Source organism: Apus apus, chromosome 2, assembly GCF_020740795.1.
Source record: "Apus apus isolate bApuApu2 chromosome 2, bApuApu2.pri.cur, whole genome shotgun sequence".
Classification (NCBI taxonomy): Eukaryota; Metazoa; Chordata; class Aves; order Apodiformes; family Apodidae; genus Apus; species Apus apus.
Window position 1 is genome coordinate 156,973,261 of NC_067283.1, and position 16,600 is coordinate 156,989,860.

General features: G+C 67.6%; 2 protein-coding genes across 3 annotated transcripts; one reads left to right on the forward strand and one right to left on the reverse strand.

Moving 5' to 3' along the window:
- The first annotated feature begins 858 nt into the window (after window positions 1-858).
- LOC127380837 (sphingomyelin phosphodiesterase 5-like) lies at window positions 859-4,671 on the forward strand. Its single transcript, XM_051610320.1, has 8 exons — window positions 859-1,210; window positions 1,652-2,619; window positions 2,742-2,814; window positions 2,897-3,037; window positions 3,239-3,328; window positions 3,410-3,473; window positions 4,066-4,219; window positions 4,289-4,671. The coding sequence occupies exons 1-8, from the start codon at window positions 859-861 to the stop codon at window positions 4,382-4,384; spliced, it is 1,938 nt and encodes a 645-aa protein (XP_051466280.1). The 3' UTR covers window positions 4,385-4,671.
- Window positions 4,672-4,968: 297 nt separating this feature from the next.
- Window positions 4,969-16,596, reverse strand: OPLAH (5-oxoprolinase, ATP-hydrolysing). 2 transcript variants are annotated; one of them, XM_051611576.1, is made up of 26 exons: window positions 16,187-16,596; window positions 15,456-15,647; window positions 14,846-14,960; window positions 14,646-14,769; window positions 14,371-14,566; window positions 13,750-13,915; window positions 13,547-13,685; window positions 13,381-13,448; window positions 13,035-13,303; window positions 12,836-12,948; window positions 12,264-12,434; window positions 12,046-12,183; window positions 11,288-11,426; window positions 11,096-11,208; window positions 10,388-10,539; window positions 10,109-10,269; window positions 9,913-10,014; window positions 9,502-9,676; window positions 8,829-9,013; window positions 8,634-8,765; window positions 7,931-8,065; window positions 7,327-7,476; window positions 6,331-6,488; window positions 6,095-6,255; window positions 5,693-5,790; window positions 4,969-5,623 (listed from the first exon to the last, which is right to left on the reverse strand). In XM_051611576.1, exons 1-26 carry the CDS (start codon window positions 16,358-16,360, stop codon window positions 5,471-5,473), a joined length of 3,879 nt encoding a protein of 1,292 aa, XP_051467536.1. In that variant the 5' UTR covers window positions 16,361-16,596; the 3' UTR covers window positions 4,969-5,470. The 2 variants fall into 2 exon arrangements, with proteins under 2 accessions (XP_051467536.1, XP_051467537.1); XM_051611577.1 differs by having other exon boundaries at window positions 15,456-16,005; window positions 16,187-16,254.
- Window positions 16,597-16,600: the final 4 nt, after the last annotated feature.

Here is a 16,600-nt window from a genome sequence, read left to right on the forward strand (position 1 = left end):
GGGCCCTCGGGGGAGGGAGCAGCGCCCGGCCGTGCTGCCGCTCGCCCTCCGGCCACCGAAGGCCGCCGGCGAGGGTAGGGCCGGGTCGGTGCTGCCGGCAGCGGGAAGGGAGCGGCCGCCGCACCTTGCGGAGCAAACACGGCCCCGGGGTCCGACGGGGCAGAGCTGCTGTGGGGTAGTGCCCATTCCTGCTGCCGGTGCGGGGGGGCCGTGTCCGTTGGTGCCCTGGGGCAGTGTCTGTTGGTGATAGCGGCTCCGGCTCCCTACGGGTGAGGACCGGGGGCTGCGGGGGCTCCGGCTCAGCCCTGGTGCCGGGTGCAGGTGGTGCTGCTCCTGGCACACTCATGCTCCCGTGACAGGTAATCACCTTCCCGTGGGTGTCAGGGATACTGGAGTGCCCTGGATGTGCCGGGATCCTGGCTGAGTCAGCCCCATGGGCCGTGGGGCAGGGCGATGTGCCGTGGGGCAGAGCGACATGCAAGGCACTCGCCACGGCCTGGAGCCCGGTGCCGATCTGGGGTTAGTGCAGGGGGCCCCGTGCCCCACAGCTGTGTGCTGGGTGGGGGGACCACTGGGACCTCCATGGTGGGCAGGGCCTGGAACTGGGGTTGCACTGTGGCCAAGTACCTGGGGACGGGACAGAGCCAGAGCAGCCACAGCCGAGTGCTCCAGACTTGGGGGGCAAGTGTGAGGCAGCCCCGTGGCGGGGGGGGGGACACGGGACCACAGGCTGAGGCACCCCGAGACCCTGCACAGCCAGTGTCCCCACCATTTCCAATGTCCCCAGCATTCCCAGTGTCCTCCAGTGTCCCCAGTGAACCCAGCAACCCCAGTGATCCCCCCATCCCCAGTGCCCCCATGGCCCCAGTGGACAGCGCTGTCCCCCTCTGGCAACGGGTGGGCAGGACAGCCGGGCTGTCTGGCAGCGTGGGGCAGCCGAGACAGGCAGGAGTCAGGCAGGAGTCACGCGGGGTCAGGCAGCACCGCGTCCAGGTGATGGGGCGGGCGGGGGCGGGGGGTCTGAGGTGTCCAGCCGAGGAGCCAGTTCCCGGCCCGCGGGGCGGCCGCGGGGCACGGAGGTGCCGGGAACCCGTCGGGCCGGGCCGGCCGGTCCTGGCGTTACCACGGCTCAGTCGTGTGCCACGCGGGCAGCCGGCAGGACTCCGGGAACGGGGGACAGCAGCCTCTGACCGCCCCAGCCCACGGGCAGGTGAGTGGGGGGCTGCGAGGTGGTGCGGAGGAGGATAGGAGCCAGCACAGGGACAACGGCAGCTGGTGCCATGGCCACCGGACAGGACCGAAGGGCCAGCAGCGCCAGGGGAGATGTCACCAGCCTCGACTCTGGATCCTGGCCCTGGGCTCCCCCCCAGCTGTGGCTCTGGGGGTCCTGGGGACCCCACAGGGGCCCTGCAGGGACATGGTGGGGGGCAGCCCCGCATGAGCCTTCCCACCCCCCTGCACGGCAGATGCCTTCACTCCGCTCCAGCAGAGCCCAGAGACGTGTGGGATGGTCCCCAGGGATGCGGGGGAGATCTGGCTGCAGCTGCAGCATGTTCCCACGGTGGCAGCTCAGCTGTGGTGGTCAGGCAGGAAGGGGAGGGGTACCTGCTGCGTGTCCCCCCAACCCTGATCCGGCATCTCTCTCTTGCAGGTCACACCAGGCAGGAGCAGGGGGATGTTGTGGTGCCTCTCACCCCCCAGCCCAACCCCCCAGAACCCCCAGATCCCCTGTCCATGCTGCGGGAGTCTCCCTTCCCCAGTCAGGTGCTGGTGGCCCTGGACTATTTGGCTCAGGGGCTGCTGGCCCCCAGCTTCTGGGCTGTGAACAGCCTCCTGGACCTGCAGCAGACGACGGAGGAGCGGCGGCAGCAGCGGATGCGGTGCAGCCATTGCTGCAGTTGTGCCCGTCGAGCACTGGCTGGGCTGGTGTACGTTGCGGTGCTGCTGCTGATGCTGCCGCTGACCGTGCCGGGGCTGCTGCTCTGGCTGCCCGTGCAGGCGGCACGGCGGCCCTTCGCCTACCAGCACACGGTGGGCCCGGCGCCGGCTGAGCCGTGGGACCTGCGGCAGCGCCGCACCTTCACCATCCTCAGCGCCAACGTGTGCCTGCTGCCCAGCGGCCTGGCCAAGTTCAGCAACCTGGGCCGGACGAGCCAGCGTGCCGCCTACCTGGCCCGGCACCTCGCCCCGGCCTCGCCGGAGCCCGCCGGCACACGGGCTGGCCTGGTGCAGCCATGGCATAGCCAGGCCAACTGCTATGGTGGGACACACAGCTCGTGGGCCAGCAGTGCCACCGTGGAGGTGCCGGTGGAGGCAGCTGAGCTGGTGCCGGAGCCACTGGTGTTGTCTGAGCATTTCCCAGCAGATGCTGACGTCATCTGCCTGCAGGAGGTCTTTGATGCCAGCGCTGCTGCCATCCTGTGCCAGCGGCTGGGGGGCTCCTTCCCACACATCATCCATGGAGTGGGGGGCCAGGGGCTGCAGGAGGGCTGCCTGAAGCTCTTAAACAGCGGGCTACTGCTGGCCAGCCGGTACCAGCCACTGGCCGCCCAGTACCATGGTTTCCCCAACGGCGCCAGGGAGGATGCCCTGGCTGCCAAGGGGCTGCTGACTGTCCAGGTGAGGCAGACCCTCTCCCCATGCCTGCCAGACCCCCCGGTGGAGGGTCTGGGCCCTGTCCTGCCGCAGCGGAGGGCAGGGGGTGCTGGACCCCCTGGCTGAGGGTGCCGCGTCCTCCCCAGGTGCTGCTGGGCTTGGTGCGGGGTCGGCGGGTCGTGGGCTACATCAGCTGCACCCATCTGCAGGCACCCGCAGGTGAGGGGTCCCCGTGCCCCACGAGGGGTCCCAGGGGGTCATGGCGGGGTGGGCAGTGACACTGTGTGTGTCCCCCCCCCAGCCGATGGTGCCATCCGGGATGCGCAGCTGACGCTGGTGCTGCAGTGGCTGGGCCAGTTTCGGCGAGAGCAAGAGCAACCGGGGGACGTGGTGGCCTTTGATGTCTTCTGCGGGGACCTCAACTTTGACAACTGCTCCCGAGGTTGGGGGATACATGGGGGGGCAGTGGCTTGTCCCCCTTCCCACAGTGACCTGCCCCCCTCCCTACAGTGACATAACTCCCTCTCCACAGTGACCTGTCCCTGTTCATATGATGGCCTGTCCCCCTCCCAATGCATGACCTGTCCCCCTGTCCATGGGTGACCTGTCCCCTTCCCTGTGGTGACCTGTCTCCCCCCCACAGGTGACAAGCTCAACCAGCGGCACCAGCTCTTCGAGGAGTACTGGGACCCGTGCCGCCAGGGGCCGGGGCAGGACGTCCCCTGGGCCATAGGTGGGACCTGCCGCCCCACCCCCTCCCATGTCCCCAGGTGGGACATGGCAGGGTCATGCTCACCTCCATCCGCATCCCCAGGGACCCTCCTCAACTACAAGAAGATCTATGAGGAGCCTGTGTCCACCCCAGAGAAGATGAAGAGGTGATAAGGGGGGGGGAGCATGGAGGTATGGGGGGTGGGCAGCCCTGAGGTACTGTGGGAGAGGCCACCCACAGCGCGGGGAGAGGGGGATGCTCCAGCCAGACCACCCCAGCCTGGGGAGGGGCAATGCCAACATTGGGGTCCTCTGTCCCTGTGCCACCATGTCCCTGTGCCAGCGCACACCCATGCCATGTCCTGGTGTCACCACCTACCCATGCCACCATGTCCCTGTCTCCAAAGCATGAAGTCCCTCTGCCACCACATCATAGTGCAAGCACATCATTGTGCAAGCACGTCCCCATGCCACTGCATCCCCATGTCACCATGATCCCATGACACCATGTCCCTCTGCCACTGCTTCCCTACGCCACCAGATACTTGTGCCACCAAGTCCATGCCAGCACAGCCCTGTGCCTACATGTCACTGTACCTCAGTGTCCCCATGCCACCATGTCCTTGTGCCATTGCATCCCCGTGACACTATGTGCCCATGACCTCACACCATTGCATCCTGGTGCCAGTGTCCCTGTGCCTCCATGTCCCCAGGCCACCATGTCCCCATGGCACCGTGTCCCCATGTTCTCTCCCACAGGACACTCTCGCAGCCAGCAGGACGGCAACAGTTCCTGGCGGGCCCGATCCTCTCCAATGGTGACCCTGACCCGGCGGCCACCAGTGCGTGGCAGGGCCGGCGTGTGGATTACATCCTATACCGGCCACCTCCCACGGCTGCGCTGCTGCGGACCGTGAGTGCCCGACCCCCCTGAGCCCCCCATGCCTCTGTGACCCCCCTGATGCCCCTCTCCCTCTCGCAGGAGGTGGCTGGGTTCTCTGTCATCACCCAGCTGGCCACCCGCTCTGATCACCTGCCCGTGTCCCTGCGCCTCCATGTGGCCCCCACGCCATCCTGAGAGCCCAGCACTGGCACCAGGTGGGGGGGTCCAGCCCTGCAGGGAGGTCCTGGCACCCCTCGGGGATGGCTCCTGGGGCCTGGGTGTGTTGGCTACACCACGCTGTGCCCCTGGGCCATGGGGTTGCCATGGTGAGTAGCTGTGCCCACCACCACAGCCCCTGGGTGCTGTGGGGGGTGGTCTGGCAGCGACCCGGCACTGGTCTGGCACTGGTCTGGCATCCCTCTGGCATGACTGGCACCAGCCGTGGCTTTAGCGACCAGAGCCAAATAAAGGCCTTGAGCGTGGCTCAGAGTGTGGTGGCACCGGCACCAGCCCCACGGCGTGTGTGGGGCTGCCAGGGCAGGCACTGAGCAGGGGGTGATGGGGCACCTGGACCCCCACCATGGGGACCCCTGGGTGCTGTGGGCCACCATGGGACCACCACAGCCACAAAACTGTGGGTTAGAGGATCCTTGGAGAGCACTCTGTGGGGACACTTGGGGACGGTTCCATTGGGACCCCTGGGGACTCTGCTCCTTGGGGACTTCCAGGGTGGGGCAGCCTGGCAGGACCCCCCCCTCTCCACCCTGAGCACACAGCTGTGCAGGAAGGGCCCAAAGGCTCGTTTATTGGAAGGCACCAAGCTGAGGGGGAACCCTAGGCCTGGGGCTCAGCCCCTCCATCAAGGAGGCAGGGGGCACCTGTGAGATGGAGGGGCTGAGCCCCGGGGGTGGGGGTCAGTGAGGAGGGAGTGTGGGAGCCCCAAGGGGGTGTGCATAGCTGTGGTGGGGGTTGCCCTATAGCTTGTGCGTGTATGGAGTTATGGGGCTGTCCCCATGCATAGCTGGGAGTGGGATAGAGCTCCTTGGGGAGTGCATTGGGGGTGGGGGGCTGCCCTATAGACTGTGCGTATTTAGGAATGGGGGGCTGCCCCCCAGAGTGTGCAGGTTTGGGGCTGGGGGGCTGCCCCATGAACTGTGTGTACCTAGGGGAAGGGGCGGCCCCATGGATAGCATGTCTGGAGTTGGGGGGCTGCCCCATGGGATGTGCGTACCTAGTGGGGGGGCCACCCCACGGGGTGCCTGGGGTGGGGGGCCGGGGCCCTCAGACCCCCTCCTGCGCCCGCCGGTACTCGAAGACGCTCCCGCGCTCGGTGAACCTCCGCGGCGCCAGTGGCTCTGTCGCCTCCTGGGGGTCCCCCCCATCGCCGGGGGGACCGAAGCCACCCCCGCCGGGGGTCTGCAGGCGGAAGACATCCTAGAGAAGAAGGGGGTGAGGGGGTGCTGGGGGGTGGGGGCACACGGGGGGGCTCAGGTGGGCACTCACCCCTGGCTCCACTGGCACCGAGGTCTTGGCGCCCAGGTTGATGGTTCGGCCGTCATGGCGCAGCAGCAGGTTGAGTCCCAGGGCGCCAGGACTGCCCCCTGAGGGGGAGGGGGGGGGGCAACAACAGGGGGTCAGGCGGTGGTGGGGTACCACGAGGGGCAATGGAGGGGGATCTTATGGGGGGGGGTGATGAAGTGCTAATGTGGGGTCATAAGTGGCTATGGAGGACTATAGGGAGCCATGGTGGCCTATGGGGGGACCTATGGAGAGCTATGGGGGGCTGTGGTGGGCCATGGATGTCCATGGCGCTATGGGGAACTGTGGGGGTGATGGGGGGGCTGTGGGGAGTGACAGGTGGCCATGGTGGCCCATGGGGGGGTGCGGGGGCAGTTCCCCCCTCACCTTGCAGGCCGTAGGGGCGCACGGTGCGGCGCTCGCTCAGCACCGACAGCACCATCTGCTCGCGGAACAGCAGCTCCCGGATCACCCCATCGCCGCCCCGGAACCGCCCTGCACCCCCCGAGCCCCGCCGCAGCTCGAAGCGCTGCAGCACCACGGGGTACCTGGGGGGGACATGGGGTCAGGGTCAGCCCGGGGAGGGGTCCTGCAGCCCCCCCGCCCCCCAGCCCGGCACCCACCGCTGCTCCAGCACCTCGGGGTCGGTGATGCGGGTGTTGGTCATGTGGGTGTGCACCCCGCTGCGGCCGTGCCAGCACGGGCCGGCCCCTGCGCCCCCCGCCACCGTCTCGTAGTAGCCCACCCGCTGGTTCCCGAAGGTGACGTTGTTCATGCAGCCCTGAGGGCACAGGGGAGGGCGGGGCGGGGGGGGGGAGGGGGAGCGGGAGAGCCCCACAACCCCAGCCGCGGGGTCTGAACTCTGGGACACCCGGCACCTCAGATGCCCAGGAACCCCCAATCCCTGGGTCCCCAGACCCCTGAGACCCCAATCCCCAGGACCCCCATCACCTGGGATTCCCAGGACCTTCAGCACCCTGGAACCCCCAACCCCTGGGATGGACCCCCAGCGCCCCAGGACCCTTGACCCCTTGGGACTGCCAAACCCTGCAACCCCTTGCCCCCCGGGACCTTCAGTGCTCTGGATTCCTGGGAGCCCCGGCACCCCAGAACCTCAGTTCCCAAACACCCAGGAGCCCAGATCCCTAAGACCTCCAAGACCCCTGACCCCTGAGATGCCCAGGACCCCTGGCCCCTGGCAAACCTGGTACCTCAGGACCCCCAACGTTGGCACATCTAGCACCCTGGGATTCCTGACCCCCAGGACCCCAAAGATTCCCAACCCCTGGGACCCCTGCCACCCAGGACTCCCAGTATCTCAGGACTCCTGAACCCCTGGGACCCCTGGCACCTGGGACCCTTAACCCACATGACCCCCAGGATTCTGGACAACCAGCAGACCAGGACCCCTGACCCCTGGGATGCCTGACACCTGGGACTCCCCACTACTGGGACCCCCAACACCTGGACCCCTGGGACTACCTGACTCCCAAGACCCCCAGGATGCTGGACACCCAGCAATCCTGGACCCCTCACCCCTGGACCTCTCAGCACGCTGGGCCCTCCAACCCCCAAGATTCCCAACCCCCTGGACCTCTCCCTGTCCCCTCAGTTCCTACCTGGGAGGCAGCACAGACGCCGAAGGCCCTGAAGATGACGTCCACCACACGCTGGGAGGTCAGGACATTGCCCCCCACCACAGCGGCCTCAGGCGAGGGGTCCAGGATGGAGCCCTTGGGGATGACCACCCGCACAGGGGCCAGGCAGCCCTGGGGGGCAGCAGGTGGCTCATCAGCCCTGGTGGACCCCCACAGATCTGGCAGCACCCCGAGCCCCCCTGCCCCTTCTTGTCCCAAGGGAACAGGGTTCCAGGATCCCTACCTCAAGGGATCAGCGTTCCAGACACACATCCCAAGGGAAAAAGGGTCCCAGGACCCCCCGTACCCCAAGGAATCAGAGTCCCAGGCTCTCCCTGTCCCAGGGGATTTGGGTTCCAGACCCCACGGTCCCAAGAGCCCCCACTCCCAGGTAAAAAGTGTCTTAGGACTCCCCCTGTCCCAAGGGATCGGGGTCCCAGACCCCGTGTCCTGCATCCCAGGGGGTCCCACAGCCTGGAAGTTGTGCAGCTGGGGGATCCTGCAGCCCAGGGGTCCTCTGTGGAGGGGTCCCATAGCTGGGGGGTCCCACAGAGGGGGTTCTGCCATGCTGGGGGTCCTGCCCCACCTGGTTGAGGGGGATGTCCTGTCCCACCATGCAGCGCAGGCAGTAGATGAGGGCCGAGAGGGTGATGGCGCGGGGGGCGTTGCAGTTCCCGTACACCTCCGGCCCCGAGCCCGAGAAGTCAAAGACGGCGCTGCCCTGGGGGGGGACAGTGGGGACCAGGGGTGGGCTGGGGGGGATCCTCCAACACCATCCCTGGGGAGTGAGGTGGAGGGATCTCAGGGCTGAGTGGAGGAAATCTCATCCCAGGTCCAGAAGGAGATCTCTGACATCCTGGGGCTGGGGCAGAATTCCCACATCCCAGGGCTGAGATGGGGATCCTGGGACTGAGGGGGCCCCCAGCACCCCGGGGCTGGGGGAGATCCCAGGGCCAGAGAGAATCCTGGGACCAGGGAGATCCTTAGCATCTTGGGGCCAGGGGCATCCCAGAGCTGGGGGGAATCCCAGGGCTGGGTTTGATCTACATTCCAGGGCCAGAAGGAGAATCTTCAGCATCCTAGGGCTGAGGGAGGTCCCAGGGCCAGGGTTGATCATGACAATTGGGTGGGAGGGGGAATCTTGAGTATTCCTGGTCCAGGGGCATCCCTGGTCCAGGGGGCTGGAGGGGATCCTGGTGCAAGAGGGATCCTGGTGCTGGGGGGAACCCAGTGCTGGGGGATATCCTGGTGCCAGGGTGGATCCCCCCGATCCCAGGGCACCTGCTCACCTCCTGGGGGTCCACCTGCACCCGCAGCCGGATGGGCGAGCCGTCGTCCATGCTGTCCTCAGCCTCCACCGCTGAGCCCCAGCGCGCAGCGAAGCCCTTCAGCATCTCCCTGACGGCCACCTCGGCGTTGGCCTGGGGACGGGGCGGTCAGGGCGGGCGGGGGGCGCCAGGGGGGTGTGGGGGGGTGGGGCCCACCTGGATGTGGGCCATGTAGGCCTGAACGGCGGGCAGCCCGTGCAGGCGGATCAGCCCGGTGACCAGCTGGATTCCCTTCTGGTTGGCGGCCACCTGGGCCCGCAGGTCCGACAGGTTGTCCCGCAGGTTCCGGCTCCCGCTGCAGCCTGGTACCCGGCCCGGTGCCAGCAGGGCCTCCCGCACCGCTGTGGGGAAGCGCCAGTGCCATGCCCATCGCCCACACGCTGCGGCACCAGAAGCCACACCACATCCCCCCTGCATCCCCACCATGTCCTCCCTGCATCTCCACGGCCGCGGCGGCAGCCACACCCTGACCCTGCCATCCCCACTGTGTCCCCCACATCCCTGCTGAGTGCCCACCGTGACCCTGCTATTCCCACTGTGTTCCCACTGCATCCCAGCCACATCCCCACTGTCTCCCCACCATCCCCAGCACGTCCCTATCATTCCCACCATGTTCCTACAACCCTACTGTTTCCACTGCATCCCCACCTTATCCTCAGTGTATCCCCACTGTCCCCACAATGTCTCCACCATGTCCCCACCACATCCCTACCAGTCCCACTGCTACCCCAGCACATCCTTGCCATGGCCACCACATCCCCAGTGTCCCAACCACTCTTGTCATCCCCACCACGTCAATGCCATCCCCCCTATGTCCCCATGGACCCACCCTCCTCTTGGAAGATGCCATCCTTCACCAACTTGAAGGAGATGAAGACAGCCCCCTCCTCCTGCAGCGTCCGCGAGTGGGGGGGCATGGAGCCAGGGGTGATACCCCCGATGTCCGCGTGGTGCCCACGGCTGGCCACAAAGAACACAGGCTTGGGGACACCTGGCCAAAACACCTGCGGGGGAGACCAGGACTCAGTGGGGGCCCAGGAAGGGGTCCTGCACCCCAGGAGGGGGGTCCTGCACCTCAGGTATCATGGAGGAAAGGGGATCTGCACCCTGAGAGGAGGTTCTTGCATCCCAGAGTGCCCCAGGGAGAGTCCAGCACACTGGGTTGCCCCAGGGGAGGTCTCCTGCACCTCAGGGTGCCCCAGGGGAGGGGTCCTGCCCCCCAGGGAGGTCTGTGACTCACGGGGGTGATGACAGTGAGGTCGGGGAGGTGGCTGCCCCCTGCACAGGGGTGGTTGCTCAGGATGACGTCCCCCTCATGCAGGTCTTCACCCAGGTTGCGGATCTGCACCAGGGAGAGACAAGCAGGTCCTGGTGGGGGTCTGTGGGAGGGGGCTTCACCCCCGGGACCCACCCCAGACCCACAGGGATCCTCCTACCTGGAACTGGACAGTCTCCTGCATGGCGCCCAGGTGGACAGGGATGTGGGGGGCATTGGAGACCAGCCCCCCGTCTGGCCCAAAAAGCGCGCAGGAGAAGTCCAGCCGCTCCTTGATGTTGGTGGAGATGGCCGTGCGCTGCAGGATGCGGCCCATCTGCTCTGCAGGGGGGGCGCGGACCCTCAGGGACCCCCATACACAGCCACCCCCCTCCCCGCCTCCCGGGATTCCCCGCCCCACACAGCCCTCCTGCCCCATCTCCTGGGACCCCTGCCCCACCTGCGATGCTCATGAAGCGGTGGGAGAAGATGGAGAGCTGGACGGGATCGAGCTGGGGGCCGAGGGGCTGCGGGGGGCCCGAGCCCACCGCGATGCAGATGTCGCCGAAGCGGGTCAGGCTGGCGGAGCAGCCCGGCTCCACCACGATGGTGCTGGGGGCAGGGGGGCACGGAGCTCATGGGAGTCCCCAACGGTTCCCTGGTGACCCCACCAGTTCCCAGGGGTCCTTCTGGCTTCCTGAAGTCCCCACCAGATTCCCAGTGTTCTCACTAGTTCCCTGAGGCTCCCATCAGTTCCTTGGGGTCCGCACCAGCCCCCAAGGGTCCTGTCCATATCCCCCCCCTGCCCCTGGATCCCATCAGCTCCTTAGGGTCCTGCTGTCACCTGGAGGTCCCCAACACCTCCCAGGGTCCCCACCAGACCCCTGGGATACCACAAGTGCCCTGAGGTCCTTCTGCCTTCCCAGAGTTCCACCAGCTCCTTGGGGTTCCTGCCATCTCATCCAGGGTCCCCACCATCTCTCTGAGATCCCACCAACTCCCCAGGGTTCCCACTGTTCCCCAGTGTCCCTGCTGTCCCCACTGGGGTCCCACCAGCTCCTTGGGGTCCTGCTGTCACCCCAGGTGCCCATTGTCTCCCAGTGTCCCTGCCATTCCTCCACAATCCCACCAGCAGCTTGGGGTCCCACTATCACCCTGCTGTCCCTACCTGTTCTTGTCAATGATGATGGCGGGGCCAGGGATGGTGTGGTCACAGGCCAGCTCCTCCAGCAGGAACACCGGCGTCTCCAGGTACCCCTCCTCGAAGTAGCACCGCGTCACCTGACGGAGCAGCCCCCACCCCATGCTGGGTCACCCCCTGGCCCCGGCCCCCCCAGGACCCACAGCCCCCTGCCCTCACCGTCTCCACATGGGGTGGTTTCCCGCTGGGGGCCAGGGGGGTCTCGCAGGTGATGCCGCTGCTGCCGGTGCCGCGCACCCGCACGTCGTCCACCACCACCGGCCTGTCAGCGATGGTGAAGCCAAACTCCACCAGGTACCTGGGGGGAGACAAGCAGCAGCTGTGGTGAGAGGGGACTGGGAGAGCCCCGGCTGCCCCGGGCATGCCATGGCAGTGCCAGGACAGGGGGCACAGTGCCAGGATGGGGATCACGGTGCTGGGATGTGGATTGCAGCACTGGGATGGGGATTGTAGTGCTGAGATGGGGATCGTGGTACTGGGAAAAGGATCATGGCACTGGGATCAGGATTGTGGTGCTGGGATAGGAATCACAGCACCAGAATGTGGACTGTGGCAGTGGGGTGAGGATTGCAGTGCTGGAAAACAAACTCTGGTGCCAGGATGGGGATCACAGCACCAGGATAGGGATGGTAGCACCAGGAGGGGGATCATGGTGCCAAGATGGGGATTGTGGTGCTGGGATGGGGACCACAAGACTAAGATGGGGATTGCAGTGGCAAGTGAGGGATGGAAATGCTGGGGTGGGGATCACGGTGGTAGGATGGGGATGGCACTGGCAGGATGGAGATGGAGGTGCTGGTACAGGAACGGTGGTGCCAGGATGGGGATGGTGGTGGCAAGATGGAGACGGAGGTGGCAGTATGGGGATGGTGGTGCCAGGAAGGGGATGGAGGTGCCAGGATGGTGCTGGGACACACCTGTTGGTGAAGGCAGCCAGGAAGTCTCCAGCATGGCAGGAGCTGGGGGTGGGCGGGTGCCCCTTGGCCGAGCACATCAGGGCGCAGTCGGTGCCCTCGTAGCGCAGGTGCAGGAAGGCCTCGGTGTGGATCTGCTCCCTGCGGGAAGCCCCAGCAGGGTGGTCAGCAGGCGGCCCCCCCGACCCCCTGCCCCCCGCCCCAGCCCTGCAGTGACTCACCCAGTGAAGCCCTGGGCCTGCAGCACGTCCCGGCACTCCTGCTCCAGCGCGGCGATGCGCTGGTCCAGCCGGGGGAAGGCAGGGGGCTCGTAGCGCAGGGCACAAGGGGTCTGCGCCTCATGTACCACGTCTGCCAGAGCCAGCCCGAAGGCCGACAGGATCCCGCTGTACCTGTGCGACCCCCACTGCTACACCCGCCCACTGGGGACCCCCACCCGCCTGCCCACCAGCAGCACAGTGCCTGGGGACACCCCCAAACCCTCTGGCTGCTGGCACCCCTGACCCAGCACCCATGGGCACCCCCAGACCAAACTAGACCACCTGGGGACAAGGAAACTCCCAAACCCCGTACCCAGAGACACCCCCAGACCCAGCACCTATGGGCACACCCAATCTTGGAACACCCACCTGGGGACAGGGGCACTCCCAAACTCAGTGCAGCCTCCTTGAGGACTGGGGAAAGCAGCCCCCCAGTCCCACACCCTCAACCCATGGCAACACTGGGCACCCCCATGGGTGCCCCCCTCCACCCCAGAGGGGGGTCCCCATGGAGCCCCCCCACCTGTACCTACTTGTGGATGAAGACGCGGCTCATGCCGAGGGTGCGGGCAATGGCACAGGCGTGCTGCCCCCCAGCGCCCCCAAAACACGCCAACACGTGGCGGGCGGCGTCGTGTCCCCGCGCCTGCGGGGGGGGTGGGGGGGACACCGGTGGTGATACCAGGCACCCACAGCGTCTGCGTTTCCCTCCCCAGTCCCGCAGCACCCCACCTGTGTCAGGGCACGGATGGGCCGGCACATGGCCTCGTTGGCCACCCGCACGAAGCCCATGGCCACTTCCTCCACCGAGAGCGGCCGGCGGGCGCCGGTGCCAGTGCTGGCGTGGAAGGCGTCGATGCGGGCGGCCATGTCCTGGAAGGCCCGCGCCGCCGCCTCCCGGCAAAGCGGCTGGTCCTCACCCGGCCCGAAGATGCGGGGGAAGTACTCGGGGAGCAGCCGGCCCAGGCAGAGGTTGGCGTCGGTGACGGTCAGTGGGCCCCCTGCGCCAGGACGGCGACGGTGAGCGCGGCACCGCAGCCTGGGCCCGCCAGCCCCTGCCAGCACTGCGGCCACTCACCCTTGCGGTAGCAGGCGGGGCCGGGGTGGGCACCTGCTGACTCGGGGCCAACCACATAGAGCCCGGACCTGGAGGGGAGACACCGGCGGAGGGTCCCAGTGGTGCTGCAGCGCCATGGCTGAGCCCTGCCCAGGGCACCTGTGGGTGCTGGGAGCTCACCGCCCACCTGAAGAAGAGCCGGGAGCCGCCGCCGGCTGCCACGGTGTTGATGTCGAGCTGCGGCGCCTGGATGCTGACGCCGGCGGTGCTGGCCTCGAAGACGTGCTCGTACTCTCCAGCGTAGCGGCTGACGTCCGTCGAAGTGCCTGGGGAGTCTGGCTCAGCACCCACCCCCCCCCGCGGCCCCCTCAGCTCCCCCCCAGCGCTCACCTCCCATGTCGAAGCCAATGACAGGCTGCCCATCCTGGTGGTGGTAGGTGGTGACAGCGTAGCCCACCACGCCGCCCGCTGGGCCCGAGAGGATGGCACGGGCGCCGCTGAAGTGCTGCATGGGGGTCAGCCCCCCGTCCGAGCGCATGAACAGCACTGGCACCTCCTGCGGGAGGGGGCACTGCCACTGGCGCTGCGGGGGGCACAGCAGGGCCCGCACACACGGCTGGCCACTGTGGGGTGGGTGCCAGTGAGGGGGTCCTGGTGGGACTGGCACCCAGGGGGGGTCCCGGTGGGGTGAGTGCCCATGGAAAGGTCCCAGTGGATGGGTGTTCCTAGGAGGCCCTAGCAGGACAAGTGCCCATGGAGGGGTCCAGGTGCAACAGGCAGTGATGGGGGGCTCCTAGTGGGATGGATGCTGCCAGGGCGTCCTGGTGGGATGGGTGCCCATGGGCATCTCAGTGGGACGGCTGAACATGGTGGGGGTACCAATGGGGTGGGTGCCCAAAGAGGGGTCCCAGTGGGATGGGGACCCATAGAGGTTCCCAGGTGTGAGGGGTGCCCACAGGGAGGTCCCAGGGGGATGGGTACCCAATGGGAGGACCCGCTGGCCCCCCTGACCTGCAGCTGGTGGGCAAAGCCAGCGCGGAAGCTCTCCAGGTAGCGGTGGATGCAGGGGGTGAGGTAGGCATCGGCGCAGGCCGTGTACCCGCGTGGCACCGCCCGCACCATGGGGGTCACCTTGGCCGACAGGGACACGTGCTGGAAGCCCATCTCCCGTGCCAGTGCCCCGACCTGCTCCTCGTGGCCAGGCCAGCTGCAGGGAACAGCAGGGACGGTGTCGGGTGTGGGGTGGGGCTGAGCCCCCCGCCCCCACCCAGGACCCCCCCACTCACGCATAGGAGTGGAGCAGCAGCACAGCCAGGCTGCGGATGCCGCGGGCCAGCACCCGCTCCAGCTCATGCCGCAGCGCTGACAGCTCCAGCGGCTGCTTCACCAGCAGGGATGCCCCGGTGGAGCCTGGGGACAGCTCCGGGAGTCACTACTGTCACCCTAGCCCCCTCTGCCCCCCCCAGCCCGCGGTGGGGGTCCCCACCTTCCAACAGTGGGAGTGTCTCCGTCCCAGGGAGGCGGCAGCCAGGCTGGTGTGGGATGAGCCGCTCATCCACCTCGATCACCTCCTCATACAGCACCTCTGGCATTGCCACCTCCTGCAGGGGAGACGGGGGTGTCACCAGGGGGGACGCGCTGCCAGAGCTGCTGCTGGCTCTCAGCGGGTGCTGGCATGGGGCCAGAGCTGGCACGGGGCCGTGGTGGGATCACGGGACGCAGTACCCAGGATCTGGGGACTTCCCACCACTGCCACCAAGGACATTGGTGCGGGGCAGAGGACACGCCGGGCCCCACCGAGCTGCAATGGCACAGGTCACGCGGGGACACGGTGCCAAGAGACCGGACGGTGCTGGTCACGGGGATGTGCCAGCCCCAGCACTGACAGCACGGGTGGCATGGGACACGTTGTGCCAGGGCTGGACAGCGCTGGTCACGAGGATGTGCCAGCCCGGCTCCAGGCGGCGTGGGCCATGGGGGTGGGCTCCCCATGTCCGGAGAGGAGGGGACACAGGGACACGGCCCTCTAAGCCCAACAATGAGGGGCAGAGGGACACGCCAGCCCAACCCCACGCTGCGGTGGTGCCAGGCCTCACCAGGTCGAAGATGTGTGGCCGGGCCTGGCTGCCGATGTGGAGCAGGTCGCGGAAGCCGCGGGTGACCAGCAGCGCCAGGCGCTCGCCCCGGCGTTCCAGCAGGGCGTTGGTGGCCACCGTGGTGCCCATGCGGATCCACTCGATGCCGGAGGCGTCCAGGGGCTGGTCCCGTGGCATCGCCACCCCGCGCTCCTGCCGCACCCCATGCCGCTGCTCACCACGGGCCCCAGACCCACCATGGGCCCCCAGACCTACAGCTCCGCTGCAGACCCCCAGCATCACCACAGACCCTCAGCCCCACAGTCCCACTGCAGACCCTCAGCCCCACAACTTCACCAGGGATCCCCAGACCCAAGGAGTCCCTAGGAAAGTCCCAGGGGGTCCTGGGGAGTTCCCAGTGGGAAGAGTATGTGGGTATGTGGGGAGGGGGGGTCCCAGGAGGCAAAAAAGAGTCTCAGAGGGAGGGTCCTGAGGAAGGGGTCCAAGGAGGTGGTTGCAAGGGTGGTCCTGGCATTGTGTCCTGAGGTGTCCCTGCGGGGTCTCACGGTTCCTGCGGGGGTTCCAGGGTGTCCCAGAGATCCCTGGGGGGTCTCAGGGTGTCCCAGGGGAATCATGATGGGGTCTCGGGGAGTCCCAGGGCATCCCGCGGGAGTCCAGAGGCTCTGAGGGCTGTCGCGGGGATCCCAGGGGGAATTCTCGAGGGTGTCCCGGGGGGCTCCCGTCGGACGCACCTCCTCTAGGACGCGTCGGATGCCCTCGGTGGGGGCGTCCCCGTACCCCGGGTCCTCGGAGAGCAGCTTGAGGACGCGGACGCGGCCGCCGGGGCAGCGGGCGAAGACGTCGGTGAAGGTCCCGCCGCGATCGATGGCGAACTGGAACCCGCGGGGGCTCGCCGCCGCCGCCATGCCGGGACGGGACGGGACCGCACGGCTCGGGACGGGACGGGAGGGCTCGGGAGGTTAACGCAGGGATTGACACGTTAGCGGAGGAGTCGGTACCTTACCGGACGGCTCGGTACGCTACCGCAGAAGTCGGCACGTTACCGTACAGATCAGAACGTTAACGCGGGCGTCGATACGTTACCGTACGGGTCGGTACGGAACCGTAACAGCCGGTACGTTCCGTGCGGCGCGGAGGGGGCGGGG

Bases quoted from the DNA above. Each gene is read 5' to 3' on its own strand.
- LOC127380837 (XM_051610320.1), top strand. From the start codon at position 859: ATGGCCCCAGTGGACAGCGCTGTCCCCCTCTGGCAACGGGTGGGCAGG. The intron at 2,620-2,741 runs GTGAGGCAGACC...CGTCCTCCCCAG, and splicing joins AGGGGCTGCTGACTGTCCAG to GTGCTGCTGGGCTTGGTGCG. The intron at 2,815-2,896 runs GTGAGGGGTCCC...TCCCCCCCCCAG, and splicing joins CCATCTGCAGGCACCCGCAG to CCGATGGTGCCATCCGGGAT.
- OPLAH (XM_051611576.1), bottom strand. From the start codon at position 16,360: ATGGCGGCGGCGGCGAGCCCCCGCGGGTTCCAGTTCGCCATCGATCGC. The intron at 11,209-11,287 runs GTGAGGGCAGGG...CTGCTCCGTCAG, and splicing joins AACCACCCCATGTGGAGACG to GTGACGCGGTGCTACTTCGA. The intron at 7,477-7,930 runs GTGGGGCAGGAC...GCTGCCCCCCAG, and splicing joins AGGACATCCCCCTCAACCAG to GGCTGCCTGGCCCCTGTGCG.